The sequence below is a fragment of the Phoca vitulina genome, unplaced genomic scaffold (assembly GCF_004348235.1).
Source record: "Phoca vitulina isolate PV1807 unplaced genomic scaffold, GSC_HSeal_1.0 scaffold17, whole genome shotgun sequence".
NCBI lineage: Eukaryota > Metazoa > Chordata > Mammalia > Carnivora > Phocidae > Phoca > Phoca vitulina.
In genome coordinates, this window is record NW_022589720.1 from 5,046,412 (window position 1) to 5,058,579 (window position 12,168).

Here is a 12,168-nt window from a genome sequence, read left to right on the forward strand (position 1 = left end):
CTTAGAGCTTCTGCTCGGCTGGCCTGCCCGCAGGCTGCGCGGGCCAGCAGGGGGACCCCAAGCCACACGTGCCGCCTGAGCACTTGCCTGATGCCAGCAGACTACGTTCTTGATTAATTTGTTTTCATTAATTTAAGTAGAAATAGCCACCCGTGGCTGGTGGCTGTCCTCACGGGCCGCGCAGGTCTGCACCGAGCCTCTTCGATCGGGAGGGTGTCAGCAGACAGCGGCCGAGGGGGTTCAGTACGGGCCCGTACCCTGCTTCAAGGAAACGCGGTGCTGAACCGAGGCTGGTACTAATCGGTGTGACAAGCAGGGATGTAAATTTGGTGTAAATATTATGACACAATACTAATCACCTGTACACAGTTAAAATTAATCTTTCCACAGTCTGTTCTGTCACACTGTTCGGTCTGATACTGCCCTCTGTGGGTTGTCTTTTGGAATAATGGGACTAAGGTTAGAATCTGACGTGACATCACCACCTAGCTGACTCTAAACTGTGGAGAATACGGTCTACTTATTGGTCAGTTTTTGGTAACTTGAGGTTAATCAGATGTCTGTGTTAGTAGGAAGACCCTCTGTGGATTATGAATTCCGGAGAATTAAAGTATAATAAAAAATTCAGATTAGAAGGTTTTATTCCTTTTGAACAGTCTGTACTGACAAAGGCTCTCCAGGCTCTGTTGGTGCCCCCCCCCCCCCCCCCCCCCGCCACCCGGAGCGTCCTCCCGGAGTTGGTGTGTGAGCAGGTGTGACTGATGGTGTGTCCTTGGAGAGACCACGAGGTCGCGGACTTCGTTGCACGCGGTCTTCTGTAGAAAATGACTTGAATCCAAATGGTGGATCTGTTGCTTTTACAGTTGCATCCGAGAATTGATGCCCGGAGAGCTGATGAAAACCTTGGAATGCTTCTTGTAGAATTTTTTGAACTCTACGGAAGAAATTTTAATTACTTGAAAACTGGTATTAGAATAAAAGAAGGAGGTGCCTATATCGCCAAAGAAGAGATCATGAAAGCCATGACCAGTGGGTACAGACCATCAATGCTGTGCATTGAGGACCCTCTGCTCCCTGGTAAGTGCCTTGCTCCTCACTGGCCACAAGCCTGGGGGCATGACTGGCGCCCGGAGTAAGCGGTGGGGGCAGTCTGCAGTCCCTGCAGCCAAGGGTGGCCCCTCTGTCCTGACAGGTAATGGGGACACCTTCAGAAGTCTGTCTTTAATGCCTTCTAATTCACTTCTTATGAAGTTGGAATGTGTTTACATTCTGTAATTTACCAGATAAATGTAGAAAGTGAAAATTAAGGAAAAAAAGTTTATTTTTTCTGATTAGGAAAGTATTTGTTACATATTCATCATAAAGCATTCACTTCCAAGAAGTATGTCACATAGAAAAGCAAAGTATGCCACAACCCCCTTCCATTCTGGTGTGTATTTCTCCATTTTTTTTCCTACACAGATATTAATATTTATTGCAAGCTTATTAATTAAGCGGATCACGTAATTCAAACAGTTTTGCGACTTGCGTTTTTAATTAAATCCTAGAACCCTTCCCTGTGTGTGTAAGGTGTGTTCCATTGTGAGGATTGCTGCATTGACCATCCGAGATGGTGTACGGTTTCCCCGGTTTTATTCCCTTGAGCATAGTGAAGGGTGCTCGTTCCCCCTTCTGTTAGGGACAGTCTTTCTAATCTTTGCCGATCTGATAGAACATGCAACGTACATGTGCGTTGAGTTCGCATTTCTTTAATGATTGAGGTGAAGCAAATTTTTATTTATTGATTCCACAAATGTTTACTGAGCACCTGCTAGGTGAGACACTGTTGTTACTGTTGGTGATAAAGTCAGTGACGGACAGGTAACAGAAAAGGTGGTGGAGAATGTCTGCTCCAGGTGCACTGCCCCATCTTCCCGTTGTGTGCGCTCACGTGCTTTGTCCATCTGTCTGCCGGGCTGTGTTCCTCGTGACTTCGTGAGATCCTGCCTCTTCTTCGTCATCATGCTGTACTTTTTTTCTCCCCAGTTTGTCCCTTTGCATCTGTATTTGGTGTTTTTTGTTACTCAGTTCCTATATATATTTTTTAATGTCCTCAGATTTAATGATTTTTTGTTTGTTTTGTTTAATGGCTGCTGGAGTGTGAAATTCACTTCTTAAAAACCCTGTGACAGGAAGCCTGCTGACTGTTCTGTTGTTTACATACGACAGGACTGATGCCATGCTTTCTCAGTACGGCTTTTCCCAGCAGCAGAGGAACATGTTTTCACATCTGTTTGTGTTCGAGCAGTTAAATTGCAGGGATTTCCAGTGTCTTTGATGTCTGTTTAAATGTACTTGAAATGAAAGCCCACATTATCACTGGATATATTATCAAACTTGAAAAAGAAAATTCCAATACTTAGAATGGCTCCTAAAACATACTGCTTACTTGCATTGTGAAGAATGAGTACATGTGAATTAAAACTCCAAACTGCTGTTACTAAAAGTTAAGTTCCTTGACTGAGGCTCACTTGGTGACTTCAGTGATGGTTTCATCTGATCTGCCACCCGTCCGGTCCTTAAAACTGGAGAGGGGAGACCTGGCACGTTCTACCCTGAAGGACTTGCTTCCTGCGGGCCCCGCGGGTGCTGACTGAACTGCAGCGGGCCTGGCCCGGGTGCTGCTCGGTCAGACGGCGGCGGTCTGAGGCTGCTGCCTCGGCTCTGTGGGGTGGGTGCCGCCTGGGGAGTCGCTGGACTTCTTCGTGAACTGTCACTGTGTCTCTGTGAATGACACCTCATGGAGGTGGACCCGGATCTGAGGCCGCAGGTCAGGCCCTGCGGCCTGTGACGGTCGTGGGACGGGCGCGGTGATGAGCCGTGTGCTTGCACGCGCCCGCGGTGGCTCTGCTGGTGGGGTCCGGGGGTGTGTCCGCAGTGCGGGCCTGCAGCGGGAGAGCCGACGTGATACGGTCACACGCGTCGGGATAAAGGGTCCTACGGCCACCTCTCTGTTTCAGGAAACGACGTTGGCCGCAGTTCGTACGGGGCCATGCAGGTGAAGCAGGTGTTTGACTACGCCTACATTGTTCTCAGCCACGCCGTGTCGCCCCTCGCGAGGTCCTACCCCAACAGAGACTCTGAAAGGTAACGCAGGTCACGCGTCACTGTCCTGGGCTCACAGCCCCGGTGGCCTGGCAGCTCCCTGCGGCAGGCACCGCTGGCCTCTGTCCTTGGCTTCCGTGAGGTTTCTTAATGGGTACACAGGCACATTCTAGTAGAACCTGAAATAATCGATGAGGACCACGTTTGGTTCATCCATGGCTGAGCACTGTGAAAATTTCTTATTTGGGGATTTGACAGTTTCTTCAGGGCATTTTATTTTGGGGAAGTGATTTCTGGCCTTTTCACACTTTGGAATGTGATGCGTTCTCTTCAGGCTGTCCTCAAGATGCACAGCTGAGCTTGAAGGGAGTGTGCATGTGGGTCCACGGGCCTCCCCCCTGCCTCTCTTCTGCACACTCACCTCTCATTCTGCATTTCAGCACACTTTTGCAGTGTGCACTTTTACTGGTAGAGAGAAATACTTACTGCGTGGTTGGGAGGTGGTGGGATTGGGGCGTGGAGGGAGGGCGTGAGGGGCAGTGGAAGGGAAGAGCAGTGCAGCGCGGGGTTCTGAGGCCTGGCGCGCATGCCGATCGGCTCTCCGCGGGCTCTGTGCCTCTGCTCGCTCACGGTGCTTTCTGGCAGGGCTTTGGGCCTGTGCTGGGTGCTTAGAGTCTGGGCACCGCCTGCTGGTGCCAGACCGTCATGAGTGCTGGGCCGGGGCGGGGGGTGCTCCCCTGCTTAGGCACTGGGTTGAAACAGTCTTTTGCAGTAGCTATCTGTAGGTTCAGGGGTGTCTACGTAAGTGAACTCATTTTTTCTATACTGTGATCTCAGAGCACGTTTGCGCTCAAGCATCGGAAATCATAACACAGTTTGTAAAATTACTTTAGCTTTCACTTGGCAAAGTGATATGTTGTTAAAAATATAAAATAGCTCGTCTGCAGGGTTTGTGGCCTCCGATGTCCCTCTGCAGCGCTCATTCCCCGTGGTGTCCCTTTGCAGTACTCTAGGAAGAATCATCAAAGTGACTCAGGAAGTGATCGACTACCGGAGGTGGATCAAGGAGAAGTGGGGCGGCAAGGCCCCCCCGGCGCCCGAGCTTGGTGAGAGCTCGTCCGGTCGCATTACTCTTGAACTTCTGACGCCTCGAAGCAGGAGTGTCTCTTTGTCCCTCGGTGCTAATTGTTCCCACTGAGGAAACACCCCATTTTCTGTAAGAGTTTACAGCGGTGAGATTTAGGCCAGCAGGAGTACAATGCATGCCACACACAGACCTTTAAAGTTTCTTCTAGTAAGTGCATTAAAAATGTGAAAAGAAACAGGTGAAGTTCCATTTATTTATTTATTTATTTATTTTTAAAGATTTTATTTATTTATCTGACAGAGACACAGCGAGAGAGGGAACACAAGCAGGGGGAGCAGACAGAGGGAGAGGGAGAGCAGGCTTCCCGCCAAGCAGGGAGCCTGATGTGGGGCTCGATCCCAGGACACTGGGATCATGACCTGAGCCGAAGGCAGACGCTTAACGACTGAGCCACCCAGGCGCCCCTGAAGTTCCATTTTATAATGTACTTTATTCAACGTAGTATTCAGAACAGTAACATTTCATCATGTAGTCAGCATGAAGAGTGTTGGAGAGATTCCGGCCCCGGGCTGGTGCTGTGCCCTTGAGGCCCGGTGGGTCCTGGCCGCGCACCCTGCCCCAGCGCTCTGTGTTTAGGTTCCGTAAGATTTACAGTAGAAACCTGTTTACACAGCCAGGTCGTTCCAGACATATTTTAAGGTTGTCCAATAACTGAAACCAGCATCATTTTAAAAATTAAGTAAATTAAGTAAAACGAGGAACGAGTTTGTGAGTCTCGGTAGCCGCATGTCAGGGCCGGGCGGCCCCCGTGGCCGGAGGCTGTGTGGCGGGGTGTGCACATCCGTCCTCTCACCAAGTGCCTCAGCCAGGCTGTGTTGCCCCCGCAGACAACAGAACTAAGATGAAGGAGCGAGTAAGTTCATGTGAAGGGGACCCGCCCCCGCGCCGAGACCCGGAGTCCCCCTACGGCCAGCGCCTGACCTTGTCTCTGCCCAGCCCCCAGCTGCTCTCGTCCGGCTCGTCCGCCTCCTCCGTGTCTTCGCTTTCCGGGAGTGACATTGTGAGTGTGCCTGCCGGGGATCGTCTGTGGCGGGGTGTTTAGCCCCCACCAGCCCGGGGTTCCTCTCCCTTCCGTGTGTGTCTGTGCCGCCACCCCAAGGCGGCCCCGAGGGGTCCCCGCTGTGCCACGAGCCTCTGCCGGCGGTCGGGGACCCCGGCCCTGCCGCTCACGGCCCAGCTGCAGCGGACCTCCTCGGGAAGCGTTTCAGACGCTTGTGTGGGGAGGAAACATCTAAGTGAGGGTCTGTCCCGTGTGACCAGAACGTTCTTCGGTTCTGAGAGGACTTGAAGGGAGGGCGGGCGGCTTGGCAGATCGGGCCGTGTGCTCGCGCCCGTCTGTGGCTGGCCGTGCCGCGGGTCCTGCTTCCGTCCCCGAGAAGCGGTGCGCCTCTCCACGGCCATCCCTGTTGTCTTTTCCACGTAGGACTCTGACACGCCGCCCGGCACGACGCCCAGCGTTCACCAGTTCAGTCTGCAGGCACCGACTCCCCTGCTGGCCAGCCTGCCCACCGCCGTGCCCGTGCCGAGCGGCAAAGCTCAGTCCGCTCCTTCCAGAACGTTGGTCATGACGACTAACACTCAGGTACGCGGCGGGCTGGTGCCCTTCCCACAGCCGGGCCCCTGGGAACCACATCTGAGCTGCTGCAGGTGCTCTAGCTCTGGCTGGTACCTTGGAATTAGAAATAGGTCTTCGGACATCTCTGGAAGGTACATTTCTATCTTGTAGGACATCCTCGTCCTTTGTGGATGGATAGAATGTAACTCCTGTCACTCTATGGAAGACCGTGTCCTCGGTCCCACCCTGTGTGGTGTGTGCAGCAAGGGGACTCCTGGCCCTCGAGCTCTGAGGGCTTTAGACAACAAGGTCCAGGTTGAGCGTCTGTCTGAAAATGACTGACGCCCAGCCTGAGACTGTGGTCCGGGGCCTGCGTCAGTTGGACTCTGGTGCTTACCGGCCCCCGGCGCAAAGGGACCACCATCCCTGCTTCCTCTCAGAGTCTCCCCATTTACGCTCTTGAGAAGTTTTAGTATAAACTTTGACTTTCTGATGTTATTTTTAGGCAGTATTTATAGAGCTTTTTCTGTTAGAATATGTCCTCTGTTGGTTTTTTTTTTTTTTAGTTTAGATGAAATTAGAAACCTGAAAGACAATTTCAAAATAATTCAGTTTGGTATCCATTTGACAGTCACACACAACTGAACACGAATTTGTAAAAACCCACCGCATTAATTCCCCTTTAAAGGAAGGTCCTCTCTGCAGTGCGGGCTGTGATTTGAGCATAGAGAGACGTGGGCACGAGCAGACACGTGGACTCATCTGTCTGTCGTCTGGCTCTCTGCCCCGGGCCGTGGAGAGGGCGGAGCGCAGCGCGCCCCTGTCATGCACGGGCAGCAATGGCCGGCAGAACAGCCCCACCAGACACTTGTGGGTCCTGCATGAGGGCACGATGCTGAGGCACTTGGCCGCAGTGTCCCCCAGTCCGTCACTGGTCCTAACCTCACCCGGGGGCTGAGGTCCCCCGAGAGCCAGTGTGGCCGCCATGCAGTGGTCCAGCTGATGCTGTGTGCGTGGTTCTGGCAGGAAGTCCAGGAATGTTCCAGGGACAGGTCGCAGGCTGCTGCTGGTGCCCTGGTCTCATCTGTCACTTTGCTAACAGAAGTTGAGGCTGAAGCTAAGGTCGTTCACATTTTAAGCCAAGGCTCGAGGCCCACTTTCTCATTTTATTTCTAAACTGCAAACCTGACTTCTGCTGGAGCAACTCAGTAACCCCCTGTACACATCTCTCTCCCTGGAAGCTCATGGGCTGACGAAGTGCCCCACTCGGGATGAAGTGGGCCCTGAGAGCTGGGGACGTGAGTCTGGCAGACCCCGGTGACACGGGGCCCCGGGGGAGCAAAGCCCCCACTGAGGAGAGGGCCTGAGTGCGCTCCAGCCCCCGGTGGGGACCTTTGGTAAAGCGTAAGGAAGGCTTCGCATGTGCTCTGGAGCACCATGTGGGAGACCCCAGCTCCTGTTCCATCCACTGCCTCGGGGTTGGGGACCGCAGTTAGTCTCCAGCGGGGCAGATGCATAGGATGCCTAGATGTGAGCAGTGCAGTTCTCGGAGGTCTGAGAGGGGTTCCCATCGGCACCCCTGTGATGCAGAAGTACAAGTACTAGAGGGACCAGAGGGGCAGGGGGAGCAGGGAGGGGGCCAGCCTTCCCCAGGACGCCTCTGCGGGCCGGCACCCCTCCACAGGCCGTCGCTTGGACCAGCGTCGGGCCTCCCATCCTGGGTCGAAGGACAGGTGTTACTCTGAGGACTGATTTGTTGAGTTGTTGCTTGGTCTTCAATGAATAACGAGATTTTGTGACCTGGGTTACTGGGCATACTTTCTATTGTAGTTGCTGTTTCAGAATGTAGAATATTTCTGATGCAGAACAAATCCTGTCAGGTTATAGTAAAACACAAACTATGTGAATGAGCCTATTTGCAAATGGCTGTTCCAAAGCAGCGCCCTCCCTTCTCGGGCTCAGCACTAGAACCGGTGGCCTCTGTCAGCCTGGTGCCTCATGGAAGTCTCTGGTCGGTGTGTTCCTAGACCAGGTTTACGATACCTCCACCGACCCTGGGGGTGGCCCCCGTCCCGTGCAGACAAGTTGGCGTTGAAGGAACCCCGGCGTTGAAAGCTGTTCATCACATGTCTTCCGCGGCCATTCCGTCCGCATCTCCCAACCCGCTCTCAAGCCCTCACCTGTATCACAAGGTAGGCCTCCCCCCTGGCCTGGGCCCGGTGCCCAGAGCCCAGGGCTTCCTGCTCTGTCCACCAGAGACAGGGTTCCACAGGGATGTGGTTTAAAACGGAATTTGTTTTCTCATCATTCAGCTTCATGTTTGCTTTTCTTTGTGGTGACTGAAACTTTAAAAGTGTTATTTTCAAATATAATATAGTTTAAGCATCTGTCTTCATTCTTCCATTGAACTTGTTAGCATAAAACGGAAGTTGGAAATAAGGTTCAAAGTGAAGAATATTTTGTTTCCCATTTATCTGTTGAATTAATTTATATGCCAAATACTTTGGTTTTCAAGAAGCAGATGATACCGTCAGGAACAGATGCCGGTGTGACCTGGGGCACAGGGGGGCCTGCATGGGGTTTGCTTTCTCGGTTCCAGTGGGGTCCCTGTGAATGCGCTGGTTGGTGCCCCTGTGGCTTCTCTTAAGTCCAGATTCTGTACACGAGAAACTGTTCTGTGGTAGGAAAGCAGGTCGGTATTCATTCCCTGTGCCCTTGAAGGGCCAGAATGTTTCTGAGGGCTGTGACGGACGTCTGCCTGTGGGGTCAGGGTGCAGTGTCCGAAGGCGGGTGTTTTCCCTTGGGCTCCGGCGATATTGGGGACCCTCCCCTCGATGACTCCAGTCAGCTCCTCTGTTGCTTATCTGATCATATTTTGCCAGTAAATTTTCAGTGCTTCAGGGTTGGCTCTCTGAAGCCGCGTAATTAAGGCCGGATTGTTATATTTATTTGGAGCTACGTAATAGAGCGTTCCTCCTTGGAGTCGCCCCTCCGGGCACGATGGGGTCTTCCGTGCACCCGCGGCGTCACACGCTGGCCTGCCGGAAGTACTCACGGGGGAGTGATGACTTCTCGAACGGGAAAGCACCTTCATTAATCGCGTTTTGGCTTTCCCTCTCAGTCCCCCTGCGCTGCTTGTTTGCACCCTTCCTGAAAGCGGCTGTGCTTTCTGCTGGCCTGCCTCGCGTGGGGCTGTGGGCACAGGAGCCCTGGCGCGTACAGCAGCCTCCCCGGCCCCCGGGAGCTCGAGCGCCAGCCTGCTGGGCCTTGGAGCTCCTGCGCGTGTTTGCAGAACGTCACAGCTGTGGTGCGGGAAAGACAGCCAGGGCCCCTCTTTGTTCTGTGGACGCACAGACCAGTTAGAAGTGTGATGCTCATGTCTTCGGACGTGAGTGTGCGTGTGTGTGCACGCTCTGATCCGGGGCGGGGTCCTGTCTGTCCCCAGGTGTAGTGGTCACTGTGACACGTAAGCATGGCTCTCGGCTCCTTCCTGCTCGCGGCCACGTGGACGCTGCATGTGGCAGTGTGTGCTTCCACTGTCCTCGGGCCCGGTCTCCAGTGGGGGGCGGTGTGCCGCCCCCGACGGGCCCCACAGCAGCGGTGTCTGGGGTCCCCGGGGCAGCCTCCCACGTTGCACCCCTCTGTCTCTCCAGCAGCACGGCGGCATGAAGCTGTCCCTGAAAGGCTCGCACAGCCACGGCCAGCCTGGCACATACAGCTCTGTGGGCAGTGGAGGCGTGCGGCCGCCCGTGGGCACCCGGGGTCACCACCAGTACAACCGCACCGGCTGGAGGAGGAAAAAACACACGCACACGAGGGACAGCCTGCCCGTCAGCCTGAGCAGATAATAGCCCCTGAGGGTGCTCCGGCCCCCCTGCTCTTGCACAGACTCGCGCCGGGCGGCCTCGGGGCCCAGCCCGGAACTGAGACCAGCATCCAGCACGTCGGCCCGGGCCCCGCGGACCGCCCGCCGCTGATCACTCTGCATGTTCCTTGTGTGGTGGTCACGTCCATCTTCAAGAACAGCTCCTTGTGCTCATCTGTGAAGCCTTATTAAACGTGGACGCTGTGTCTGCCTTCCTGGGATCCTTCCCTCCAGTGCCGGACGGAGCAGGTCTGGACCGGGGACTGCAGGGACGGACGGGGCGCCGGCCGCGGCGCTTCTCGGCAGCCGGTCTGGGTCCTTTGCGGTTGGGGTGTGTTCGTGGCTCGCCCGCCAGAGCAGTAGAGACCAGCCCCCGTGCTCGTTCCTTCCCCAGCGGGTGGGGCTGGGAGGTCGCCATTGGGTCACTGCCCTCACCTTTTGTTTCGGATTTCAGAACTGTTTTTCTATGTAAATATTGAAAACTTATGATTTGTGCAATAACTCAGATATTTTTATTTAATTCATATTTTCACATAAGTTATATTTAAGGGAGGAGGTTTTTTAAACAAGCTTAGGTCCTTTCCCGAGTCGCATTTTCTAAGTTGGGTTCATCGTGTCGGCTGGTTGTCTGAGGAGCACCGCTACCAACACCGTGAGTGAGGGGCTCGGGGTTCCCTTTTGTGTTTTCCTCTGGGTCAGACCCGAGGCCTCTCCGTCCGTGGCGGGGGAGCCAGGTTCCCTGCAGGGGCTCGGCTCCGAGCCTTCTGACCAGCTGCCCGCCGGCCCTGCCGTCCGGCCTGTCTGTCGTCTCGCTCTGACCGCAGAGCTTTAAGGTTTTGGTTTTCGGTTCTTTTAAAGTAGACAACAAATCCAGCCTTTAAAGTGCCAGAAGTAAAACTTTCTAAGGGGAGAAAGGGTTGTCACGTTATAAAATCTTAAAAAAAAAAAAAAAAAAATGTGAACTCTCAAGTGCTTCAGTGCGTTTTAGTCACATAGCCTGTCAGGAGGGGTCCGGTGAATATCAGCACGGACAAGGGCACCCAGTTTTAGGAATGTGGAGAAAGGAATTACGTTGATTCCGTGGAGGAATCTGTATAGCGGTACGCATTCGTTCTGTTAAGAGCAAATCTGCGAGAAGGCCTTGAGCTGCTCAGTGCACCGTGGGGAGTGCTCGTGGCGCATCGCGGGAGAGCCCGGCGCGGGGTGGGGCCGGAGCAGCGCGTGCCCCACTCGAGAAGCATCCAGGTAGACTATGCAAGTGCTGTCCGCCATGGCAGCCTCTGCCCTACGCCCATCCTGCCCGTCCCTGAGTTTTCGGAGCGCCACAGTTGTCCTGGTGGTAGTTGCATCTCATAGGTCATCTGACCTCCCGTTTTTAAAATGGGGGGTTCTGGCCCTGCTGAACACTACAGGTAGGTTGGTCTTTGAAGTCCACTAGTGGAGAGGGTCCAGTCGAGAGACTTATCTACCATGACACCTGATGGAAGTGCAGAGCGGGGAGCTCTGGAGTGCGGCCTGGGGGCGGCGTCCCGGCCGGGCCGGCCCTCCCCTGTCCGCGGCCGTCCTCTGCCCCCCGGGACCTGCCCCCCCCACCCCCCCCGCACCGTCGCGGCTGCCGGCCGCGGCTTCTCCGGGGGGCCTTCCAGAAGAGAGTAGCACATGTTGTCTGCAGTTCTTGATGATCGAAAGTTATCAAAAATATTTAAAGATATTTAAATTGTGAATCTATTGATAAAGAAATATTTATAAAAACTGATAAGTAGGCCTGTACTAATCTCCACACATTAGCAATATTGACTGTCACCCTACATTTAGGAACCACTGCGGGGCACAGGTCCCGTGGGGGGTGCATTTTAAAGCTCGATTCACAGACACAGGCGCCATGCTCCATCCCCGTCATGGTGAACCGAATGAATTGGCCTGGCTACCACGGTGGTCACGCACTACAGGTTGAACAAAACGATATCATGTTTCGATTTTTTTGTGTGTGTGGACAACAATGTGGAAGCTAAAATTGACATATTTTTATGTAAAGTTTTTCTATTCTTTGATTTTTAATAAACTTTGGAAACCAGTTGGTGCTTGTGTCGGAGTGTGTGCTTTCCTTCCCAGAGAAGGGCGGCTTCTGCCATTTCGTGTTCTTGAACTTGCTAAGTAGAGCAGTGAGGAACCGGGTTCTCATTGGCTCGGGAGCCTCAGAACGCAGGCGAGGTTCCGGTGCTGTGTGCAGAAGACCTGCAGCTGAAGCACGGTGTTTGCCCGCGTTCTGGGCCGGGGGGGTCCTCACCCCGCTGACGAGCCCCGCGCCGCACCCCACGAGCCAGGTGTGTGACCCTTGGCACCAATGACGCTTTCCGGGGAAACTCTTCCTTCTACATCTCGGTCGAAGTGGTCACTTTTTTTTTTTTAATTGGAGAGCACAAACGGGGAGGGGCAGAGGGAGAGGCCTGCTTAGCGGGGAGCCTGTCACCGGGCTCCATCCCAGGATCCTGACCCTAAGAAGAACACATCCTAAAC

At 53.9% G+C, this 12,168-nt stretch overlaps 1 protein-coding gene across 5 annotated transcripts in view; it reads left to right on the forward strand.

The window, feature by feature from the left end:
* The window catches only part of TENT4A (terminal nucleotidyltransferase 4A), a 45,242-nt gene extending 33,522 nt beyond the window's left edge, over positions 1–11,720 (forward strand). For 4 of the 5 annotated variants that reach the window (XM_032415225.1, XM_032415226.1, XM_032415227.1 and 1 more), the window contains 7 exons: positions 864–1,077; positions 3,000–3,126; positions 4,090–4,190; positions 5,059–5,231; positions 5,655–5,813; positions 7,814–7,978; positions 9,440–11,720. In XM_032415225.1, the coding sequence (XP_032271116.1) occupies positions 864–1,077; positions 3,000–3,126; positions 4,090–4,190; positions 5,059–5,231; positions 5,655–5,813; positions 7,814–7,978; positions 9,440–9,634 (1,134 nt within the window). In that variant the 3' untranslated portion in view covers positions 9,635–11,720. The remainder of the gene's footprint in view (positions 1–863; positions 1,078–2,999; positions 3,127–4,089; positions 4,191–5,058; positions 5,232–5,654; positions 5,814–7,813; positions 7,979–9,439) is intronic. The other variant, XM_032415224.1, reaches the window with a different exon arrangement.
* The last annotated feature ends 448 nt before the right edge of the window (positions 11,721–12,168 follow it).